This window comes from Aythya marila (genome assembly GCF_965140915.1).
Source record: "Aythya marila genome assembly, chromosome: 23".
NCBI classification, from domain to species: domain Eukaryota; kingdom Metazoa; phylum Chordata; class Aves; order Anseriformes; family Anatidae; genus Aythya; species Aythya marila.
Window position 1 is genome coordinate 3,830,687 of NC_139064.1, and position 22,736 is coordinate 3,853,422.

The following is a 22,736-nucleotide window of genomic DNA, read 5'->3' on the forward strand; positions in this document are numbered from 1 at the left end:
TCGTTTTTAATGGCTGGTGTGTTTGCTAGCAGCAAACACCTGCACAGCTTGCACACTGGTTATGCAAACGTCAAAACAGAGCGTTTTCTCTACAGCAAGAGACCTCCGGGGGAGGAAAACAACAGCATACACAACAGGAAACAAACTGAATGCTAAATCTGGAAGACAGGAAGAAAGAAACTTCAAGGACAACGGGAAAAATGTCAGAAAGTCAAGAAAAAGCGATCATTCAGTACACCAAATTAGATTTTTAAAGGCATGTTTTCAAAACACTGCAGACTAACATCAGCAGTAAGCTCGCATAAGATCAAGAGCAAAACAGATTTTTTATATACACATAAGCACACACACACGCTGCCATGAGTATATTTCCAATGAATACCAGATTCAAGTTATATTTGTTTGCTCTACGGGCTGCTGACAATCTTCCAGAAAGTTTCTCCCACGCTTTGGATATTTGAACTCATTCACTCTTACAAGCCAAAAAAAAAAAAAAAAAAAAAGCAAGTTTTCCTTCAACTCCTAACAAGGTGAGGAAATCTGTCAAGCTTCTTCGCTTGATTATAAACATTTTAAATCTAGAGGTGCACTTAGAGCACCATTTCTTTTAATTAAATTTAAGAAGAAGCAAGTGAATAGCACTTCAAGTCATCAGGCTCCAGGAGCCCACGCAAGCAAGCAGCCTGATGCTGGAAGTGCTGTAATGAGCAGATTCCTAGCCGAAGCAGAAGTGTCATCCTCAGTGCAGAGGTCTCTCTTGAATCAGCATATGATTCAAATCCACAGGCTACCCTAACCTCTTCCTTTTCTACAAGAAAATTAGGGAATTGAGAAAGTTACTGGAGTCGTTACCAGCACCAAAGGCTGGGACACCCTGCTCCTGGGCCAAAACACTACCTGGTGATTCCCAGGCTGAGCAAAAAGCAAAGGAAGATGGAATGAGACTAGCTGGGATGTGATTCTGATTTCATGCTTATGTTTATACGTCTCACCACAGTCGCTTCCCTGGTAAGCTGTTTATTCACAAACAGCACAGTTAGAAATTCCCCAAAGCCCCCCTGCCACCTCTGCCAGCAAGCATCCTCCACTGGAAGCCTGTTTAAGCTCACTGGTTTGGATCCCCACCCTCCTTTTTTTTTTTCCAATTATTTTGACTGCAAAGTGAATAAGGAGTTTTTTTTCCAGGGTGATTGAACTCTCCTGAAATATTGCTCCTTGCTTCTCCCTGAAATAACGTGGGACAGGAGGCGAGGTGTTGGACTTACTGACAGGGCTGCCTATCACTTGCTCATCGGATGTTCCTTATTTATGGTCACAACACACACACAGCCGACCAGAACAAAGCTCACAGGCAAGGGTTTCACATACCCTCTTAGCCTATTTCTGGAGGCAACAGTCAGTGTTTGAGAAAGTAACATCACCTGCGTTATATGGGAGCAATACACAAATCCTAAGTGATAAATGCTCCTTGAAATACTCCAGGAACAACCTGTTGCGCTGTAAAAATCATTGTCTGAAGCGACAATCTGTGCTGTCACCATCTCAAAGGACAATCCAATAGAATGCCCAGTTCCAGCAGAAGCCCCAGAGATCAATTTTAATTGGTTTAATCAATGCATTCCCAGTAAAAAGTGCTTTTCATGCTGTAGCTCACTTGGATCTGAGCGCAGGCACAAAACCCTCCATCGTTTTCCACTAAATATTGCCTCGTCCCCAAAACAGAGCAGGCTCGTGTGGTCTTCCCCCCATCCTTGTTATATCCATGAGCTTCTGTAATAATTATTAAAATTCCACCTAGCACCATCGCCCCCAAACTCACCCAAACTTGCAACAGATGCGTGAGGAGCTGGCTGTGTCTACAGAAACCACATTCTCCCCAAAAAGGGGAAAAAGAACCACCCGCCCCACACGTCCACCCCTTGTGTTTGCACATCACGCCAAAGCCAGTTCCTGAAGGCCTCGTACAGAGAACTGAACTTCTCGTGAAAGAAGCAACGACACCGCACCACGAGCTGCATTTCCACTCCCAAACCCTGCCTCAAACAAAGTCGAAGAGGAAGTCCACGCTCACCAAGCGGCGCTAGGCAGCAAGGCAGAAAGATATTTATATAGATACATAAAATCTTGATTCATTCTTGAACAGTGGCGGTGAGAAACAAGGCAGCACCACCAATGACTTCCATACCCACTATCACGGGCTGCTGGAGCTCAGCATTACAGAGCAAGCTACAGGGAGTTCAATGCTATAGCAGAAACATGTGCCAGCACTTCTTTTTTCTTCCCCCCCGAAGTAATTCAAGCAAGTAGTTGCCAGGGCGTTAACCACATACTCTCCCCAGGGCAATTACGCTCAGCTACTGGGTTGTTTTCACTTTTTTTTTCTCCTCTTTTTTTTTTTCTTAATTCGATGCCTACTGCAAAACCCTGAACGGAGTTTAAAATTACAGGCGCATGCTTTGTATCTCTGTCCATCACACCCGGCTGCCAGCAGTTTAGGCAAACACGTTGGATGCTGGATCGGCGTTTCCCAGAGCTTTACCCTTCTCCTAAGTCACCCGAGCTTTGCTTTCCTTAAAGCCAAAGGAAGGAAAGCAGTCGAGCACAGAGCAGTGCTCATCAAATTCACGCTATTTTGAACCAAGTGAAGCTTATTTCCAAACACAGTTGCAGTCTCCTTTTCCACCCACCCATTTCAGTGAGCACTCTTCACCTGTAAGATATGACTGCTGAAAAAAAAATGCATTTGCAAGACTGCTCGCACCCTTAAAAAGCAAGTTTTCAATGTATGAAGGTTTGGGGGTTTTAGCTCAATGCCTTCTTCCCACAAATTGAGGTTCTTTTACTTCTTCCCTCTCTGTTGGAAACAGTTTCTAGAAAAAGGAAAAAAAATCCCAGGAAGCCTGATGATTCCTTTGGTACAGATAACAAAGTATTCTTCTGCTTCCAAAAATGGCCAGAAAGGTGATTCTGGACCTTACCAGCCTCTCTCATGAAGCATTCTCTATGGAGAATGAAAAATACGTGCAAAACCTTTCCACAGCACACCTGATGGTTCACATGAACCAAGCACACCTGAACCAGACAACAGCCGAGGCTACGCAGGCTCTGAACACTTACTCCACACTCTGATTCCAACGTAGCTAAGTATATTTTACTTCAAACTGCACGTTTAGCCTTAAATTCATCCCAGGTCTGCTTTGAGGGGCAGACAAGATGCCATTCAGCAGCCATCTCACCAAAGTGAATTCACACCACGGATATCTGAAACCATTTCCCCATTACCTAGGCTGAGAGTTCTCCTCGTACATCCGCTCCTTCCCTTCCTTGAAGAGGCTGATGGTCTGCTTGGTTTTCTTCATCAGGTTCTCCATGAAGACCCGAAAATACTCGTTTTCTCCCAAAGTCTCCATCTTCCCCTCGTAGCGCGACAGGATGGTGCGGAGGTGCTGGTAGGTGTCAGGCAGCAGGTCGAGGATGTAGGGCGGGCTGTTCTTCAGCGCCAGCTTCGGGTTCTGGCACAAACGCACCACCTGCGGTTAATCCACAACACTCATTTTTAATAAAAAAATAAAAATCAAGCAGCAATCGGTCACTTAAAGACAGCTCGGGGTTACTTACGAACGCGGCACACCAAAACTCGCTCCCAACAAGTTGTGTTGGGTGCTCGAGTCCAGATGGGGAATCCAACCACTACCAAATCCACAGAGCAAAACCCCCAGCACACAGGTAACTGCTTCACGAGGCTGCTTTTCACCCCACCTCATCATAAAAAACAAAATTCAAGAACATGGAGCATATGGGGTTTGTAGTGGCATGGATGTAGCCGACCACCGGTGCGCCCAGGACTTGCTGCCACGGGCTCTGAGCACACCCCCGAGCAGAATTTCACCTCAATAGTGCAAGGACCACGAGGAACAAGAGCTTTTTGGGGGTAATTACGGCCATCAGGGAAGGGTGAAGGCAAAGGAAATCTGGGCAAGGATGAGAAGGGAGCCACAGCATGATGGACACCGCAGGGGAAAGCTCGGAAAAAATTTGAGCTCTTGAGAACGTGTGTTCCCTGTTCCGCATCAGCCTGGCTTCCAGTAGACAAATCTCATAGAAAAAGGGAATTCTTCACAATAATTTGTGCCTTTTTTTAAAAAAACGTAGCATATTCACAGCTCTTCTGGTTAAATAATTAGGGTAAAGGGCTATTGGCTGACCATGCCCTGCCTGCTCTTGGCGCACAGCTAAATATCTAACTTCTCTTCCTTCCCAGCCCCAAGTTCTCCTTTTTTTTAAGGCAGGCAGATCACATTCTCAAAGAACCTGAATACGTCAACCCAGAGCTTCACCATCTAAAGAGAATTGTTAGGTTCACTGACAGAATAACTGCATTTTTAGGCACTCGTGCATCCTGCAGTTAAGGTGTAAATCACAAGAATATTGCTGCTCAGGCCTCACAGGCAAATTGAGATCCAAACTGAACTTAATGTAGGTCCTTGATGGACACACCAACAGCTCAGGGTACGAAGTTTATGACCGGGGAGGGTAAAAGAAGCCTCTTCACCATCCACCACTGCCAAAATTTTCTATTACCTGCCATGAAAGACAGCGAGAGAGACCTTCAAGAGGAATTTAAGGGACTGGTTCCCTACAGGGCAGGCTTAAACGCCCACTTCCCTTAAAAACCTAAGGGGTGTTGGAAAATGGAAGTAATTTAGTCCGAAAAGAGAAGTTCAGCATTTCACTCTGTCATTCGGGGCTCGTGCAATAAGCAACCTCGTGGGGTTTGGCAGCATCTGATTAAAGCAGTGCCCCTACGAGAGGGGATGGAGAAGGGAAGGGCAGCGGGCTGCTAAAATTGAGCAGAAAAAAAGAAAAAGACTGCCCTTTAGGGAAGTCCTCGCCTGGAAAAGCCACCCCAAGCAACACGTCCATCCCCTGCGTGAGGCCAGGGCCCTACACGGGGCAGGCAGATCCCAGCCGAGCTGCATTTTGGAGAGCAAAACCCCTTCTTGCAGCGAGGCTGGTTGTTACACGCTGGGTTTGGAGGCTTCAAAGCGCTCGGGACGAGGAAGCCACACGAAGCAAGCATGCCAGCCCTGCTCGCAGGCTCTGTCACAGAAACGGGGCTGGCTGCTGCCCCCAAAGCCCCAGCTGCAGGAACAGACCCCAAAAATCAGCAATGGGCCCAACCTCGGGAGCAATTCAACGTTTCCTCGCAGCTGAAGCGAGTCCTGCAAACCCCTCAAAGCCTCCACCAAACATTTCACACGCCGTGACCCGCGAGGACACCCAAAATAGCTCGCAGCAGGGCCTGAGCAGCGTTGATTTTATTACCAAACGAGCTTCTCGATTGACCGAGTCACCCCAAACCAGCTCAGATAAGGGGTTAAACACGGCCCCTTCACAGGAACCGCTGCCTGGTCCGGGGCTGGCAGCAGGGTGACAGTGCCCCGAGAAGTGTCCCCAGCCCCGGGAGCAGCGATGGGGAAGGAAACGGAGCAGCCAGCACACGTTTCGTTAGGTGTGACAGCAGCAAGCACAAGCAACCCGTGGTTTTAAGCGGTCTCAGCTCAGCCAAGCCGGCCTCGTTTCTGCCTTGTGCTCTCAGGAACACGGCTTTATGGAGACTTTGGGGGTTTTAGAGATACCAGAAGCGCTTCCAAAGCTCCTCAAGTCCAGCAAGAAGACTCTAAGAAGAAGACCCGGTAAGAACCCTAAGCCTGACTTCAACAATTTTTCATTTTTCGAAGCAAAGAAACCAATCCAGTCAACTTGGGGTTGTCATTTCCCCATCCTTCCCATGGTTCGGACAAGTTCATTTCTTCCCTGAGGAGCTCGACAGCCAAGTTCTCTGGAAATCCCACCTCATCTGGAGCCACCAGGAGAAGGGAAGCCACCTAAAATTTCCCCATCCCCTGCCAAACTCGTGTTTCACCTCCTTCTGCTGTGAACAGCAGGAGCTGTGACACCCCCTGCACCTCTCCCTGGGTGTTTGGTGACCGCCACCCGTGCCTCAAACCCCTCCCCGAGCTCTGGTGGGCTGCCCGGGTCACATTTGCTGAGCTGATTCACAGCTTCAGCCCTTCCCTTAAAAAAAAAACACCCGAACTGGTTTCAACAGCCGATACATCATCGGTTTTCTGACACCGAGCACCGCTTTATTTGCTGAAGACCGTGATAAGATGAGCCAGCACGATAAAAACAACCCAAAAGCAGCTGAAGCAAGCTGTAGGCCACCAGGTTGGAGCCCAGAAGGAAGTGACTGCTGCGGGTTTGCAGGCTCACAGGCATCTGAGCTGCCGTGGCAGAGCTAAATCCATCGCCCTCACCCAGCTCAGCGTCCTGCTGCGGGGATGGAGAGGGCCACCCGTGCTACCCTAGCACGTCCCACGGCAGGAGAGGCGCTCAGCACCACCAAAAAGCTGAGCTGCAGGGGTCTGAAGGACAGGGACGCATCAGAGAGGATCCTGAGGAGCATCTGGAGGGATCAGCTCGCATAGAAATGCAGGAGGCAGCTCCTGAAGCAGAGAGGCACGAGTGCTCGGGCAGCAGCTCATCGTGCAGACCAAGGAACCGGGTCGTGAACGCACAGATACAGCTCACGGCTCTGCAAGGCAAGCATCAGCTACTAATGGTTATTGTTTGGTTGGTTTTTTTCCAATTTGCACCTGTAATTTCGCTTAATTGGCCCGAAAAGCCAACCCAATCCCGACAGCTTCCGCTCGTTTATCCTCTCTCATCGCTCCTTCCACAACCACCGTATAAAAGCCGGGCAATTTGCTGCACTATTAAACAAATTTCCGACCCAAACGTCTTCTGAGCGTGCACAACACAACCCAAATTCACCAAAACCTCACCTGATGTGGCTGCCAACCTGCGTTTGACTCCGTCAGCTGGAGCTGTCCGAGCAGCAGAGCCGGGAGGTGCGTGCACACTGGGATGAGGTTACCTGGACCCGTGGCACGCACAGGGGCAGCCCTGGCTCGGCTTTTCTGGCGGTGATTTCACGGTGGCTCCACAGATGTGATGTGAACGCCTCCCCCAGCCACGCCAGGGGACTCGGAGCTTTTTGCAGGCCGCCTGCTCCGAGCAGCCCAGCTGACGGAGTCAAACAGGGGCTGACATCCACATCCATCACGTCCAGGCAGGAACGAAGAGCTGCATTCCTACAAGTCGCATCTGGGAGCTTATTGCCAAGAGAAACCCGCTCCTGAGCTCTTCCCCAAGCCACCTGCCCCACGTTAGCCCCCCCGGTGCTCCCCCAAACCCCCCGTGCTCCATCCTCAGGCTGGGAAAGGCGACCAGAGCTCACCGGGAGCACAGCTACGAGCCGTGCCTTGTGGCGAGGCAGCCAACACCAAGTGATTTCTTGGCACGAACACCATTTAATACGGCTTGAAGAAAGTCATCTACGCTGCCTTCCTCGGCGTTTGCTGCAGGAGCTTCAGACGCCGCATGCATAAACACCGCGGGGACGAGAGAGGAGGGCTGAGAAGTGTGGGCTGAGGGGGTGAGGGATGCCCCCAGCCCTGCTCCCAGAGGGGAAAACAGAAGGTTTTTACATCTCTGCTCCTTTCTGGATGCTCGTTCCCCGGGTCGCTCCATAAATAACGCCAGGATCCCAAACAAACCAAGCACTCGCTGGGGTTTCCTACGACAAGCCCCTTCCCCAGGCCGTAGCTCTGTGATCCATCAGGCCCCGAGTCCCGCTGTCCTGCCCCCACAACAGCCATTTCCTGGCATTTTACAGCGGAGGAGGGGAGGGGAGGGCAGGCAGACAGCCCCCAGCTCCTCGCAGGGCTGCACCAGGGCCCCCCACCCAGGCTTTTGGGGTTTTTTAAGGAGCAGGAGCTGTGCTGAGCCCGGCCCCAGCCCTGGGGGCTCAGGGGACAAAGCAGGCTCCCAGCACAGGCCGACACCCCCATGGGGCACCCCAAAATTCACCTGCAGCCCCCCAGGGCCGGCCCACAGCCAGCCTCTGCCCGTGGGAACATCACGGGGCGATCCCCCCACCCCAAAACACCTCAACTTTCCCTATACCCCCCAAAAAAAAACCCTCCTTACCCACCACCCCCAACCCTCCTCCCACCCCCCCACCCCAAACCCTCCCTGCTCCCTCCCCCCCCACCCCCAAAACCTTTCCCTTCCTTTCCCCACGACCCTATAACCCCCCCACACCCCACACCCTGCCTCCTCCTTACCCCAACCCCCCAAAAACCTCCCCCCAACCCCAAAACCTCCCCTAGCCCCCCAGCATCGCTTCCCACGGCCCTAGGGACCCCATTCCCCCCCCAAACCCCAAAACACCCCCCTAAACACCCCCCTAAACCCCATAAACCACCCCAAACCCCCCTTCCCAAACCCCAAACCCCCCCAAATCCCCCCCAAACCCCATCCCCCAGCCCCACCTTGTCCATCAGCTTCCAGCACTTCTCCACCATCTTCTTATCCACGGCTCCGGGCTGGTGGGGGCCGAGGTGGTGGTGGTGGGGCTGGAAGGCGTCCTTCATCAGCCCGATCAGCCCCCCGGGGCCCTTCTTCAGCGGAGCCGACATCAGAGCGGTGCGGGGGCGGCTCCGGGCCTCAGGGCCCTGCAGGGAAAGCGGCCGGGGAAGGGGGCGCAGCCCCGGGCCGGGCCAGGCCGGGAGGGCGGCGGCAGCGGCGGAGCCGCGGGCGGTGGTGGCGGTGGCGGCGGCGGCAGCGGGGGGCGCCCGGCTCCGGCCCCTGCCCCGCCCTCCGCCCAAGTGCCGCCCTCCGCGCCAGCCACGCCCTACACCCCCCTTGGCCACGCCCCCCCGCCGAGCACCGATTGGTCGCACCGCCCCCCCGCCCGCCTCGCCCCGCCCACTCCGCCGGGGAGGGGCCGGCGGCTATTGGGCAGCGCCCGCGCACTCCGTCCCCCCTCCCGCCGGCTCCGCGCAGGCGCGCGGGGAGGGGAGGGCGGCGCGGCGGCCATGTTTGGTGAGGGCGGGAGGGGGGCGCGGGCCGGGCGGGGCGGCGTCGCCATGGCAACGGGTCTGGCTGCCAGCGGGCCGGCCTGCTGGGCCCAGGCCGCGCCGCCCCCTGCGCCTTGCAAATTAGAATTATTTCCCCTTTTTAAAGGCTAAGTTCCCTTTTTTTCCACACGAAGACGTTCAGAAATCGGGAAGCAGGCGGCTGCGTTGCAGCAGGAGCTGCCGCAGAGCCCGCTCCTCGCCCCACAGTCGCCGCATCCCCACAGCCATGTTGTGCTCAGGCGTTAATTCCTACAACAACGAGGGGAAAGAAAACACAAAAACAGCAAATTTTGCGGTGTGGCCGATGTCATGTGTCCCGCACAAGCACCCAGAGACAGGGGCTGCAGGCTAGAGCAAACCCCACGGCCAAGCTCCCTGCCCCACACCCAGACACAGGGATCCCCAGGGTGTGCAAATCCCCTAAAAAAAGAAAAACAAAAAAAACACACTTTTTTTTTTTGGCTGCACCAGATGTGGCCAAGTAACTGTGTATAAATTGGTTATAAAAGTCCCCGTCTTGATGTTACAGCCTTTGGTCGAAGTCGGTAAATGTTTCTGGGACAGGCAGCTCCTTGTCTGGCTTTAATTACCTGGGCAAATTTTCCGAAGGATTATATTGACCTCAAATATGTCAACGTTTATTGAGGCCGTGTTCCTGAGGTTTTTTTCCCATTAGATGCTAATGGCTTCTGGCTAATAGTCAAGCCGGACTGACCACCGGAGGGTGTCCTGGCCAGCTCCGGGATACCACAAGTACCTGGGGAGAGGGCTGGGGAGGGTTACACCAGCCTGGTGGAGCCAAGCACAAAAATTTGCTGCCTATCTGCTTCCCCGGGCGTGATTCACCCCGAGCCACGGCTTCTTTACGTGCAGGACCTCAAGCAAAGGTTGCTTTCCTTGGGGACTGCCTCCTCCCTGCGGAAGGAGGATTTGGGACTGCGATGTTCCTCGCCCAGAGCCCACGCAGCGAGCTCAGCATCCTGCGGAAGAAAGCACCTCCACACGCTCCCAGCTCCTCGGGGTTAACCGTGTCCCGAGCAGAAACAACAGCCTGAAATCCCCTCCCTTCCTTCCTCGCCTTCTTTTTTTTTTTTTTTTTTTTTTTTTTTTATAAAAGAGGGTCAAAATCCAGCCCCGCTCCCCAGGGCAGAGCTGGGGTGTGCCGGAGGGGAGAGCCAGGGCAGGAAGGGAGCGAGGCGCTGGGCTGGCCATGGGCTGCGACCTGGGAGCGTCGCCTTCCCTGCCCCATCCCCACGGAGCCACCGGGCTGCTGTGGGACCGGGGCTGTGGGATGCTTTTGGGACGGGGTCCAGCCGAGCCCAAGCGGCTCGGTGCCGGCAGCGGGGACGGCCTCGGACCACCCCGGCGCTGCTCTAGGGGCGTGTGGCCCACGCCTGTGTGACTGGGAGGGGAAATACTGAAATGCTCAGCTGCTGCGAGGCGGGGGAAGGCGTGGGGCCAGGCGACGAGCTGCCCTCGCTGCGGACACAGTTGCTACAACAGCGGGGTTTGGCTTCCAGGCAGCTGCTGCGCCTTCGGGGAGCCGGGTCCCTGCCAGCGGCGCTGCCGGAGGATGCCTCCAAAGGGCAAAGGGAAGGGGAAAAGAGTGAAGCAGCAGAAAAGGAGAAGTGCAGGGGGTGAGTTTGGGGTCCTGCCTGCCTTGAGGCAGCAGGGATGTGAGCCTCGCATTCCCGCTATGCTGAGGAGGAGGAGGAGGAGGCAGCAGGGTCCCCAGGGCTCTGCGCAGCATCCTGCGCCCCGCTGCACCTCCAGGACCTGGTGGGGAGCTTCAAAGTGCCAGGCCCCGGCTTCCACAGACCTCTGAGAGTGGAAGAATGCCCGGAGCGGGGTTTGGGAAAGGTCCCCAAAGCTCCGTGCACCAAGGAGCCCGGCTGCTGCCCTGTTTTCCCCCCGAAATATCAGCCCGCGGTCCCGCGTGAGGGTGCAGCCTCTGCAGGGAAGTTGCTTGGAGTAAAACCGGCTGCACCCTGCCTCGGTGTCGGCAAAAATGCAGCCCTGGTGCCAGCCTTTCAGCTGCAGGTGTGTCCCAGCCAAGCCTTTATGGGGCGAGCATCCCGAGGGAGCTGCCCCCGAGCCACGTGCGAGCCCTCGGTGTCCCCGGGCCGAGCCCCACAGCCGGGCTGCTCCTCATTCCCCCTCTTCTTCCTCCCCTCTGGCTGCAGAGAGCCGAGCTGAAGCCACGTCCAGGAGAGCGGCAGAAGAGGCTGACAGCCTGGGAGAGCACCCGGGTGAGGTTTGGAGGAGCCAGGGCTAAGCTTGGGAAGGGAAAGAGGGCAGGAAAATCGGGGTGCTGGGCACGGCACTGAGCAGGGCACCCCGCTGCGTGGAGCCCTGCAGCTCCCCGTGCTTGCACGGTGCTGCTCCAGGGGTTGGATCCCCGTGGGGCACCCCCTGTGGGCACACAGACCCCACAGCAGCCCCATATCTCTGCCTCGCAGCCCCGTGGGCAAGGGCGGACAGCGAGGGGCTCCGGCGGAGGCTGCAGGAGCTGGAGCGGGCGCTGGAGCAGGAACGGGAGGACAAAAGAGCCATGCACCAAGGTGAGGGAGAGGCAGGAGGGCGCAGACGCAGGGTCCCACACCTTGGGACGCCACCGAGCTCACCCCAGCTCTCCCTTCGGGCCATTTTGCTCAGCCCCACGCCTCCCCTGGCTGCAGAAGCCCCCGGCCGTGCCGCTTCCTCCAGTGCTCGAGCCGGAGCTGGTGTGAGCAGAGGTGAAAACCTCAGCCAGAGGTTTGCGGTCTTCGCCACATGCAAAACTCCGGGCTCGTTTTCGCTCTCCCACGCTCGGCGCAGAGGCTGAGCGGTTCCCCCACAGGAGGAGAGCCTCCCCCCCGGCCACCAGGGCCGGGTTCCCAGCTCGGGGAGCTCCCTCCCATCCCTCCTATCGCCCCTTTCTCCTCTCCCCGGCTCCCAGAATTGAGCCGGCAGCACCAGGAGCTGCAGAGGCGGGCGGCAGCCCACAGCCAGCGCCTGGAGGCGGAGGTGAAGAGCCTGCGGGAGCAGCTCGGTACGGCCCCAGACACCCCCCTCTTGCTGCTGGGATGCGGACGGGTTCTTTCCAGGGCAGCAAAGCACATTTTTTGGGGGGAGAAACGGGAGATGGGAGCCATTCGCCTTGCGCTGTGGGCACAGCAGGAGCTGAAGGCAAAGCCTGACCCTGCTCCCGGCGCATCCCCTGCAGCGGGGATGGGGCAGGGGCCGTGCCACACGCCGTGGGTGCAGTGCCAGCCTCCCGTGCCCTCGTCCTCAGTGTCCCCCGTCCCCAACCCCGCAGCCAGCAGGCTCCAGGAGAGCCAGCGGAGCCACGAGGCTGCCAGCAAGGCGCTGGCAGAGCGGGACAGGACCATCGCCCAGCTGCAGGGCACGATGCGCGCCATGGAGAGCGAGTACGAGCAGATCCTCCACGTGAGTGGGGCTGTTTTTTGGGGGACGGGGCTCCCCCGGGCAGCACCGTTCCCCTTCTCACTGTCCTTTCTCCCAGCAGGACAGCCTGGACCTGGTGCTGGCCAAGCTGGCCGAGGCCAGGCAGCACTGGGAGGAGCAGGGCACGGCCGTCGAGCTGCAGCACAAGCAGCACCTGCAGGAGTTTGGCCTCAACCCCCTGGAGATGTAGCACCCCGGGGGACTCCAGGAGGGGGCCAGCAGCATGTGGGGAGCCTCCCAGCTCCACCTCCAGCCTGGGTGACGGATCCTGAGCCCCACAGCCTCCGTTACACCACCCACGGGACTGGCGGAGTGGGTTCGTGTCCTTTATAAAGCGCCAAGCAGAACAGGACGTTAGGATGGAAAGCTTACCACCTATTCTCACAGTCACGGCGTTTTTACCAGCCCTGATCCTCATCGGTTTTACCATCCCATAAAGTCCAGGCGCGGAGCTGGGGGGCTCCTCCAGTGCCCCGAGGCCTCCCCTGCTCCTTCTCCCCTTCGCCCGAGGGCCAGCCCCGGGCTGAGCCCAGCTCCAGGCTCCCCCTCGCCCCGGGTCACGGCGTGAGGGGCACTGCCTCGGCTCTCCTGGGGGCGACCCAGAGCCTGGAGCTGGGCGAGGGCTCGAGTGCCGCGTCCCCAAACGCTCCGGGAGGCGGCGAGGGCGCAGCTCTGCCTTCAGGTGGCCTCTGATAAAAACCTGGGGCCGGCCTCGGGCAGCGGAGGCGAGTCCGTGCGAGGTGTGATGCCGGCAGCTCCAGCCTGGAGCAGCGTTGGCCGTCCCGAGCGGCTCCTCGGCTCTCTGAGGAGCTGGAACCGGGAGCAGCAGCAGGCTGGACCCGCCGGGGTCGTGGTGAGGGCCACTAGAACGCCTCGTGCAGCCACCTCTGCTCCTCCTTGTGCGGGCTCTGTGGGGACAAGAGGGCAGCACACATCCACCCGCTCCCTGGGTGGGTTTTGGGGAGCTTTGTGCTCAGCCCCAAAGGGCCACGCAGCCCCTTCCCACCAGCCCCAGGGGGCCAGGGAAGGACCGGGACAGGAGCAGCGCGGCGCCACGGGTTACCTGGGCGATGGTTATGCTGTTGGCAGCAGCCACCAGCCAGGAGCCGGGGCCTTTTGGTCCCACATCGACGTGGCAGAGCCCAGGGGAGCCGTGGGGAGAGGGCAGGGAGGGCGTGCAGGAGCCCGAGGCAGGGTCACCGTCCTCGAGGAACAGCAGAGGGGACAGCCCCAGCTGGAAAAGAGCACCGAGGGGTGAGTTGAGCGGCTCGTGGAGCCCCACAGCAAGCCGGGGACCCTAAAGGGACCTCCCCACGCAGCTTTGGGGCTGAGATCCACCCCACAACCTTGCTTTCCCAGCACCCCGGGGGTCCCCGAGGCGTACCGAGCGGTAAAACTCGTCGCTGGCGGGGTCGATGACCAGCAGGGTCACCCGGTCCTCGTGGGCGCGGATCCTCAGCACCGTCTGCTGGTGGTCCAGCCCCTCGATGCTCTCGCCGTTCACCGCCAGCACCCGGTCCCCTTCCCTCATCCCCGCCCGCTCGGCCGCCAGCCCGGCATCCACCTCCCACAGGAACTGGCCTGGCACAGCGGGGACAGGGGAAAGAAGATGTTCATGGGGTGATCCCACACTGCTGGACCCCAGATCCTGCTGGGAGCAGCCCCCAGCACAGGCAGGGGGCTCCCTGATCCCCCCCTCACCTATCGCCCCCGCCCCGTAGTTGTCCTCCTTGAGCAGGAACCCGTAGCCACCGGGGCCCTTCACCATGTGCAGCTCGCGAGCTTTATAGGGCAGCCAGGAGGCGTCCGCCGCCGCGGCCGGCACCTGCAGCCCCCGCAGGCGATAAAACTCCTCCACGGCGCCCGACGCCACCAGCAGCGTCATTTTGCTGCCGCTCTGCTTCAGCTGCAAGACAACCAGGGGGTCGCTCAGCGCCACGGCCAGCCCCGCGCCCGTCCCGGGAGGGGCAGCACGCACCTTTCGGGCGAGCTGGGCGCGCGAGCAGCTCCTCACGCTGGCCCCGTTCAGCTCCAGGAGCCAGGAGCCCGTGGGGACCCCCGCTCTGTCCGCCGGGCCGCCGTGCCGCACCGAGAGCTGGAACGTCCCCTTGGTGCCTGCGCCAGGGGGAAGGAGCGGGATGCAGCCAGCGGGGTGGCACCACCGGCGGGTTTCCATCCCCGTTCCCCGTCCCCGTCCCCGTCCTGTACCTTCTGGCCCCGAGACGCTGAAGCCGAAGCCGTTTTTGTCCCTCCTGACGTGGCAGAGGCGCGGGCGGACGTCGGCGGGCAGCAGCTGGGCCAGGTCCCTGCCCAGGGCTTTGGCTGCTTCGTAGGAATCGCCGTCCAGCACCGCCAGCAGCACCTGGTTCCCGCTGGCCTTGATCCTCTGCACCACCTCGGGGCACAAACCCATCCTCCAGGACTTCACCCCGCAGAACGGGACCTCTCCAGCAGGGCTCAGGGGGGGCAGCCGGGGACCCTCTGCGCCCCCCCCGAGATGCTCGGGGCTTACCCGCTGGTGGTCCAGGTGGTCCACGAAGCGCCCGTTGACCTGCAGGAGCCGGTCCCCGTCCTGCAGCCCCCTGCGCTGGGCCAGCCCCCCCAGCTCCACCTGCCTCACCACGTGCCCCCCGCCGCCCAGCTCCTCGTGGAGGCAGAAGCCGAAGGTCTCCGCGCTGCCCTTGCTCAGGAGGTAGAAGCGGGGCTCCCCCGCGGCCTCTCCGTCTGCGAGGGGGCACGGGCGGTGAGCAGGGGCCGCAGGGATGCTCTGCGGGACCGGGACCCCCTCCCCGTAGCCGTGGGGGTCTCCGTTTCCCTCTGGCACGCGCGCCCTGGGGTGCCCTGATCCCGCAGGAGAGCGGGGTGTTTACCCGTGTCCTCAGCCAGCGACAGGGCCGGGTTGTCGATCCCATCTTTGGGGTTAAATTCAAACTTTCTGAAATGAGAAAGGGCCGGGGGGAGGCCACATTAGGGCAGCCCCAGCGCCTTCCCCTGCGTGCCCACCCCAGCCCTGCCAATGGGGCACACCGGGAGGGGCTGCCCCTTTTGGGGCTGACCCTACACCTCTCCCGAGCTGACAGCTCAGGGAAAAACCTCCCCGGGACCAGGAAGCCCGTCCCGCAGCGCCCCAGCACAGCCCCGTTATGGGGCCATATAACGGGGGGAGCTCAGCACTTACACGATGGACGTCCTGTCGCCCTCGAGCCCTGCGGGGGGAGAGGAGAGGTGAGCTGCGTGCCGTGCCAGGGGGCTCGCAGAGTCTGCACAGCCCCCCCCCCCCCGAGCCTTTTGGGTGGGTGTAAGGAGGGCGACGAGACCCCAAAACTGCTGGAAACCTCCCCACCTCTTCCAGCACAATGCCCCGGAGAGGGGATTCCTGCCGAGCCCCCCCCCAAACAGCCCAGCTGCGTTTTCCTGGCTCCCTCCCGGTGCCTCCCCGGGCTCTGCCGCTGCCCTACAGAACCGGGGACGTGCCCGTGGGGCAGGGGCTGTGCGGGACGAGGCCCCGTTCCCCCGGCACCTACCTTCCACTTGCTTCATGGCAGCAGCGAAGGCGAAGGGGGATCAAGGTACAGGGTGAAGTGGCAGCGAGGCCAGCGTCCCCGCCTCTCCCAAGACGCCCCAGGTTTAATGGTTAAACAGCCCCCGACGTCTCCCCTGCCCTCCCAGCCCCGGGGCACCGCCTGCCCTCGCCCAGCAGGGCTGGGAATTGGGACCCAGCACCCCGAGGAAGGGGCTCGGGGACAGCCCGAGGGGGGGGGGCTCCCAGCTTCAGCAGGGAAGAGCGAGACCAGGAAAGTAAAGCGGAGCGCTTTAATGGCACCGAGGATTTCACAAGCAGGGCTGGGACTCTCCAAGCCCAGAAGAAGAAGAAGAAGAAGTCCCGGGTGTTCCTGGGCTCCTGGTGGTCCTCCCACGTACCCAACGCCTTGGACAGCCTCAGCAGCACCCGACCGCTGGGCATCTCCCCCCGGGGACAGATTTTCCTCCCCGCCCGGCCGGCGGCTCTCACAGGGTCCCGTGCTGGAGCTTCGCCAGCATCCTTTTGACCTCGCTCTCCACCCGCAGGAATTTGGCTTTCCTCCAGGGGTTGCCCGTCTGCCTCCGGCTGCTCTCCAGGTCCTGCAGGAGGAGGGCGAGGTGCTGGCGAACCCGCTCGCGGTCCCAAAAGGGCAGGTTCCTCTGCACGGTGCTCAGGATGCTGGACCAGTAGTCGGAGACGTCGGTGCCCGCCGTGAGGAAGACGAGCGCCCTGACGCCGTCCCGCTCCATGCGCAGGCTGTGCAGCGCCCGCTTGCCCTCCTCGCTGATGTCGTTGAAGTACAAACTTGGGGGGAAAAAAAAAGGAGAAAAGGAGAAAAGGAGACGGCGATGGGGCAGGATTTCGGGCAGAGAGGTGGCAGCAGGAGGGCTATCGGGCGGGGAGCATGGCCCGCGAGCGGGCGGGCTGAACTCACTGCACTTTGTCCAGCGTGGCGTGCTTCTTGGCCACCTCCACCACGCTCAGGGCGGACGCATCCGTCAGGGAGTTGTAGCCCAGGTTGAGCTCCTGCAGCTGCTGGTTTTCGGGCAGGCGCCGAGCGATTTCCTCCGCTCCCCGGTCCCCCAGGGCGGCGTGCAGCAGGGACAGGCGGCTCAGCGAGCGGTTCCCCGCCAGCGCCTCGGCCAGGTGCCGTGCCCCCTGCACCCCCACCGGGTTGTTGGACAGCCTGCGGGGCACGGGGACGCGCGTTCAGGGAGCTGACGGTGCTGGGAAGGGGGTCCCGGAGCGGGGAGGGGGGTTTTTTTTTGGGGTGGGGATGGAGGCAGCACTCACCGCAGGTCGCTCACGGCGCACTGGGCGTGCAGCAGCAGGGCGCGCAGCTCCTCGCAGGCATCAGGGCCCAGGCTGTTGAGCTGCAGGCTGGTGCAGGGCAAAATACAGCGGGTGGAGCAGCCAAAATGCTGCCTGGGGGGGGGGGGGGGGGCGCTCACCCCGTCCTCCCCATCGCCACCCCGCTTGGGCTCCCCAGACAAAGCCCCCCGAGGTTTCCTCCCCAAAAAGGAGCACGGGGCACGGGGGCAGCGTCAGCTTCAGAGCCAGCGCCGGCAGCAGCGAGGGAGAGGAGGGGACCCCGAGCACTGCCTGGGGGTGCCGAGGGTCTCGGGGGGGAGCAGGACCCCTCCAAACCCTCCCCAAGCTGCAGAGGAAGGAAGCGGCGCCCAGCCCCGCTGCACGGCCGCCTCCATCTCTGCGAGCGCTGCTCGCCACCCCCTGGGCGACGGGAAGACTGCAGCGCCCCAAATGGCCCACGAAGGACCCCGTGTCCCCCTCTTTGGGGTCCCCATCCCCTGCTCGCACCCAACGGGGCGAGTTACCGGGGGGCACCGAGCAATGGGATGGAGCCCGCGGGCACCGGGCGCTGCTCGCGGGGAGGCTGCGGGGGGACTGCAGGTCCCGGCACGCAGCGCCCGAGCCAGGAGCAGGGCACGACGGATGCTGTAGTCCTCGGGGATGGCTCCGAGCACAGACAAAACCCTCCTGCCCTGCCCTACCCCGCTCCCTGCGCCGGCCGGGTACTCACTGGAGGACTTTGCAGCGCAGCAGGACGGGGAAGAGGGTCCTCAAGCTGGCGGCGTCCAGGTTGCAGGAGGTGAGGTTGAGCTCGGCCACCTCGTGGCCCGCCGCGCCCAGGACGGAGGCCAGCACGGAGCACTTGAGGGGGGTGAGCTTGACGGAGGAGAGGTTGACGGTGCGCAGGGAGCGGACGGCCTCGGCCGTGAAGCGCTCGTTCTGGAACTCGTGCAGGAAGAAGAGGTAGTCCATCAGCTCCGAGGGGGGCAGCCCCTTGCGGCTGTTCCTGATGACGGTCTTCTTCATGGCCTCGGCGATCTCCAAGGCCGCCAGGTTCTTGATGGAGCAGCCCAGCTGCTCCAGGAGGGCGCGGTTGCGGCGGGACAGCAGCCCCCCCATGAAGATGGGGAAGAGCTCGAAGACCTCGTCGTCGGGGGCCTCGTCGGGGTGCCGCAGGGGGCCCTCCACGCCCAGGATGCTGGAGTTGATCTGGTCCAGGACGTCGTCGTTGTAGTAGTCCTCCTCTTTGAACAGCTCCTCCGCCATGGTGCGAGCGATCGTGTCGCGGTCCTTGCCGCTCAGCCGCGAGAAGAAGCGGGGGAAGATCTTGAGCAGGTTGAAGAGGACGGGCAGGAAGCGCAGCGGGAGCACCTTGGAGACGATGCCCAGCACCACGGCGGCGTCCTCGCTCACCTTGCCGATGAGCTCCGACAGCTCCTTGCCCACCTTCTGCGCCAGGGTCTTCTTCTCGCCCAGCACCACGTAGAGGGCGGCCAGGTACTCCTGCATGGCGGGGATGGTGAAGACAAAAGCGTGCTCCCTGCCCGGCTGCACGCAGGGCGTGAGGAAGAAGGGGAAGACGTCGCTGCGGAAGACCTCCAGGAGGTTGAGCTCGCTCTCCGTCTTCATCTCCACCTCGAAGCACTGCCGCAGGTCCTCCTCCGAGAAGCAGGTCTGGCGGGACATCACCCCCTCGTGGGCCAGCTTGCCCACCGTCTTGGCCACGTACTTCATCATGGAGACGGCGGTGGGCTCGGTGCTGTCCAGCACCTCCCCGCTGAAGTTGAGCCTCAGGAAGCTGGTGTAGATGCCCGTCAGGGTCTGGCTGGGCGGCACCGTGCGGGTGAAGTAGAGGAAATGCAGCGTGGTGCACACCAGCCAGCAGTAGGAGGGCAAGAAGCAGGCGGCGGCGATCTGGTTCTGGCGCTCCAGGTTCCTCCAAAGCATCTCCACCAGGTTCTCCTGCTCGCCCGAGCCCTCTCCATCACAGCCGGGCTGGCTGAGGCGCATCTGGAAGTAGAGCTTCTGCAGGTTGGTGTCAGAGAAGCCGCAGATCTCGGCGTAGCGCCCCACGTACTTGCCGGGGATGCGGCGCACGGCCGACGGGCGCGCGGTGACGATGATGCTGGCCTGGAAGCGGAGGTGGCCGGCTGAGCTGGGAGGGTGTCGCCTCTTAGCCAGGCTCAGCGGGACCCCAAACCTCTCACCAGGAGCACCCCGGGGGTTGGAGAAGCTGCCGCCCGAAGCGCGCTGGTTCAAAGCTTGCCCAGGCAAAGCGCACCGAAGAGCTTTCCCCATCCCCTGCTGGATATAAATTACATCTGGGAGGGTACAGCCCAGCGGGCAGGCCCCCAGCTGCTGCCTTCTTCGTCTTTCAGGCCTCCCCAAAGACCCCCCAGGGACAAATCAGCGAGAAGCCACCTCGGGGAGTCCCTGCAGGGACGGAGCCTGGCTGTTGACACACGGCCAAGCCGGACAAGGAGCGATTTGCACAAGAGCCAAGCCTGAAGCACAGGGGAGCTGGAAGGGGGGGCCACTGACCTCTGGCAGGAGGTACTTTCGCAGCAGGTTGACCACGATGGCCGAGGGAGCGATGGGCTCGCTGGGGTCGCAGCACAGCTCGGTGCCAGCCAGCCGAAAGTCCAGGTTGAGGCGCTCCAGGCCGTTGAGGATGAACAAAACCTTGAGGTTGGAGGCGCCCAGAAGGGGAGCCACGTCCCGGAGGTGCTGGTACTTCTTGGTGACGAGGCGCCGCAGGGAGATGGGGACGCGGCTGTGGGACAGGTCCTCGCAGGAGAAGGGGACGACCAGCTCGAAGCGGGGCAGGAGCCCGTGGCACCAGTCCACCACCATCTTCTTGATGAGGGTGCTCTTCCCCGTGCCCACGGTGCCGTAGAGCACCACGTTCTTCACCTGCCGCCCGCAGGAGTCCGCCTCGAAGAGGTTTTGGAGGCTGATGACCCGCCTGGAGGAGCGCTGGAGCTGGTGCCGGACGGTCAGCTCGGGGGAAGGCTTCAGGATCTGCTCCAGGGAGCTCTCCCGGATCACCGGGTCCACGTGGACCGCGTCCAGCGAGAAGGAAGGGCCGAACTGCCTCTCCTCGCTGGGCTGGTTGCTGAACCACGCCGCCAGGCTCTTCTGGTGCTTCTTGATGGCATCTGGGGGGGAAAAAGGCGTTGGCAAGAGGAGGGCTCCTCGCCAGCAGGGACCACAGGCTCCCCCCGTCCTCCTCCACGCTCACCAGAAGAGGCCACGGTCCTCAGGTGGTCCAAGCCGTGCCGGGAGGAGCTGCGCTGAGCTGGGGGGCCCTGGGGGCCTCCTTGGTGGCGAACACAGCTCCTGGGGCAGGAGGAGAGCATCGGGAGGAGGGCAGGGGCTGGCAGCGGGGTGACGAGGAGAGCCCCGGGGACCCCACGGGGTTGGGGTGAGGCAGAGAGGATGGGCAGGATTGGGAAGGGGTTATGGGGTGGTGCTGTACCTGGGCAGGGAGACGCCGTCCCCGCTGAGGATCTTCCCGTGGAAGGAGCCGCCGGCAGCACCTGTGGGGTCACAACGTGCTTTGGGGTCCCACACAGCCTCCCCCAGCCCCGCAGGGCTCGCAGCACCCCCGGCACCACCTCGGCACCCCATAGGGTGCCCCATGGGTGGCTGGGGTGGGTGCCCAGGGGGGACGAGGTGACCCCAGGACGGGGGTGGATTTGGGGTCTGGGCCCCGTAGGGGTGGTGTGGGCTCACCTGGCAGCGAAGCAGCTCGAAGGTACGGCCCCAAACAGGCCCAGGGCAGGCAGCCCCGGCCCTGCACGGCCCGGGACATCCCCTATGTGAGGAGAAGGGTCAGGCAGCGAGGTGAGATGGGGGCCGGGCAGGGCAGCCCCCCCCCCAGACCCTTTCCCTGCTCCTGCCACCTCCTGGCCCTACAGCTGGCAGCCTGGGCTCAGCCCTGACAGCGTGGCAAAACCCAGAGGGGAGGGCCAAAATATTGCAAAAAAGGGGAAAATGGGGGGGTTCCTCCTGCCGGACCCCCCCCCTCGCTGGGCTTTTCAGCGCTTTCCCATTAAAACCCCAAAAAGCCCCGCTCCCGCTGCCCGTCCCCAGCCGCGGACAAGAGGCTCAGCAGCCCCCCAAAAACCCCAAATCAACCCCAAATCAACCCCAAATCCCAAACCCAACCCCGAGGAACCCCCCCCCCGGAGCCCCCTCCCCGCGTTCCCAAAGCCCCCGCAGCCGCTGCCACCTCCCGCGGGGGCCCCCCCGGGATCCCCCCGACGGCAGCCCCGGCTCGGGAAGGGCTCGGCGGAGGGCACCGGGGACTTCCTGAGGCTTGGCCCCCCCCCGGCCCGCCCCGTTCCGCCCCGGTTCCCCCCCCCCGGACCGCCCCCGGTCCCGCCCGGTCCCCGGGAGCAGCGCCGGGGGGAGCGCGCCCCCGCCCGGAGCCGGGGATGCGGCGGGGACGAGGCTCAAGGAGGGGACCGGGAGGGGTTTGGAGGGGCTGGGGGGGGACTGGAGGGAATTGGGGGGGGGTCCCGAGGGTGTTTTGGGGGTCCGGGGGCGGCTGCAGGCCGGGCTGGGGCAGGGTTGTGCAATGCGCGCCTGTACGGGCACGCAGCGCGCCGCCGGCCCGCAGGGTGTGGAGCTGCTCCGGCACCCCAAAAAGTGCTGGGGAATCCCAGGAACCGCCCAGAAAATCCCAGCCTGCACCCCCCGCCCCCCCCTCGTGCTTGCACTCGCACCCCAAATGTCCCTCCTGAAAGCCCACGGGGGTTGGGGTGCGCCACCCCCCCACCCCAGCACCCATGGGACACCCGTCCCCGTGCGCCTCTCCCTCCCCATCCCCAGAGAAGGGAGGCAGCCCCATAAACACACTACACACACCCCATAAATACACTATAAATATAGGTTTTATTGATGTGTGAAACCCCACGAGCACAGCTGGCACCCCCCAAACCCTGACACACGCCGCGACGCCTCCGCCTGCCCCAGGGCTCTCCGGACACCGCTGAGCACCGCCAGGACCCGGGCACGCTGCCCCCATGGGGCACCCCCCTGTGGCAGCCCCCCAGTCCCTCCCAGTCCCCCCCCAGTTCCTCCCAGACCCCAGGGGCTCGCTCCCACCCTGCCTGGGTCCGGCCAGGCCCTTTTGTAGGGTCAGCAGTGCCCCAGCCCTGCGGCGCAGCCTCCCCAAAACGAGGGAGCAGGACTGGAGGCGAACGCCCCCCTGCACCCACCTCCCTTGGCCTCAGGGCTGGTATCTCCGCGATTTTTTTTGGCAAATGGACCCCGGGAGCTTGGGGTAAAGCTGCTCCTGCGTGCGTGTGCCCTGCATGGAGGTGAGGGGCCCCTGCCTTGGGGCCGAGGGAGCCAGGGGAAGGAGCTGAAGCAGGGTGCGAGGGGTCGGAGTGCAACCAGCGCTCCCCAGGAGCCAGAGCCACAGCCTTGAGCCGCGGCCTCGTCCCTTCAAAGTGCATGGC

At 61.4% G+C, this 22,736-nt stretch overlaps 4 protein-coding genes across 6 annotated transcripts in view; 1 reads left to right on the forward strand and 3 right to left on the reverse strand.

Annotated features, from left to right (window-relative positions):
• Positions 1 to 8,696, reverse strand: part of CBL (Cbl proto-oncogene) — a 35,632-nt gene extending 26,936 nt beyond the window's left edge. For all 3 annotated transcript variants that reach the window (XR_014318969.1, XM_082777883.1, XM_082777882.1), the window contains exons 1-2: positions 8,400 to 8,696; positions 3,283 to 3,530 (exon numbers count right to left, since the gene is read on the reverse strand). Coding sequence is in view for 2 of the 3 variants with exons in the window: in XM_082777883.1 (XP_082634009.1) it covers positions 3,283 to 3,530; positions 8,400 to 8,546 (395 nt within the window). In the remaining variant the exon portion in view is untranslated. The remainder of the gene's footprint in view (positions 1 to 3,282; positions 3,531 to 8,399) is intronic.
• Positions 8,697 to 10,560: 1,864 nt separating this feature from the next.
• On the forward strand, positions 10,561 to 12,710 carry DRC12 (dynein regulatory complex subunit 12 homolog; the record flags this gene model as incomplete). The annotated part of the gene is made up of 6 exons (XM_082778020.1): positions 10,561 to 10,624; positions 11,171 to 11,236; positions 11,447 to 11,548; positions 11,926 to 12,018; positions 12,286 to 12,416; positions 12,496 to 12,710. The coding sequence occupies 6 exons, from the start codon at positions 10,561 to 10,563 to the stop codon at positions 12,622 to 12,624; spliced, it is 585 nt and encodes a 194-aa protein (XP_082634146.1). The 3' UTR covers positions 12,625 to 12,710.
• Positions 12,711 to 12,762: 52 nt separating this feature from the next.
• On the reverse strand, positions 12,763 to 16,398 carry NHERF4 (NHERF family PDZ scaffold protein 4; the record flags this gene model as incomplete). Its single annotated transcript, XM_082778185.1, has 10 exons — positions 12,763 to 13,342; positions 13,498 to 13,668; positions 13,819 to 14,015; positions 14,136 to 14,340; positions 14,413 to 14,549; positions 14,643 to 14,829; positions 14,947 to 15,158; positions 15,305 to 15,369; positions 15,613 to 15,640; positions 16,356 to 16,398. 10 exons carry the CDS (start codon positions 16,396 to 16,398, stop codon positions 13,298 to 13,300), a joined length of 1,290 nt encoding a protein of 429 aa, XP_082634311.1. The 3' UTR covers positions 12,763 to 13,297.
• Positions 15,761 to 21,555, reverse strand: NLRX1 (NLR family member X1). Its single transcript, XM_082778184.1, has 9 exons — positions 21,503 to 21,555; positions 21,004 to 21,085; positions 20,747 to 20,807; positions 20,510 to 20,607; positions 19,810 to 20,426; positions 17,999 to 19,398; positions 17,251 to 17,337; positions 16,892 to 17,143; positions 15,761 to 16,761 (listed from the first exon to the last, which is right to left on the reverse strand). Exons 2-9 carry the CDS (start codon positions 21,080 to 21,082, stop codon positions 16,443 to 16,445), a joined length of 2,913 nt encoding a protein of 970 aa, XP_082634310.1. The 5' UTR covers positions 21,083 to 21,085; positions 21,503 to 21,555; the 3' UTR covers positions 15,761 to 16,442.
• Positions 21,556 to 22,736: the final 1,181 nt, after the last annotated feature.

Coding starts and splice junctions, on each gene's coding strand:
- NLRX1 (XM_082778184.1), bottom strand. CDS start 21,082: ATGTCCCGGGCCGTGCAGGGCCGGGGCTGCCTGCCCTGGGCCTGTTTG. Junction 20,427..20,509: donor GAGGACCGTGGCCTCTTCTG/GTGAGCGTGGAG, acceptor TTTCCCCCCCAG/ATGCCATCAAGAAGCACCAG. Junction 19,399..19,809: donor GAAAGTACCTCCTGCCAGAG/GTCAGTGGCCCC, acceptor CTCCGCTTCCAG/GCCAGCATCATCGTCACCGC.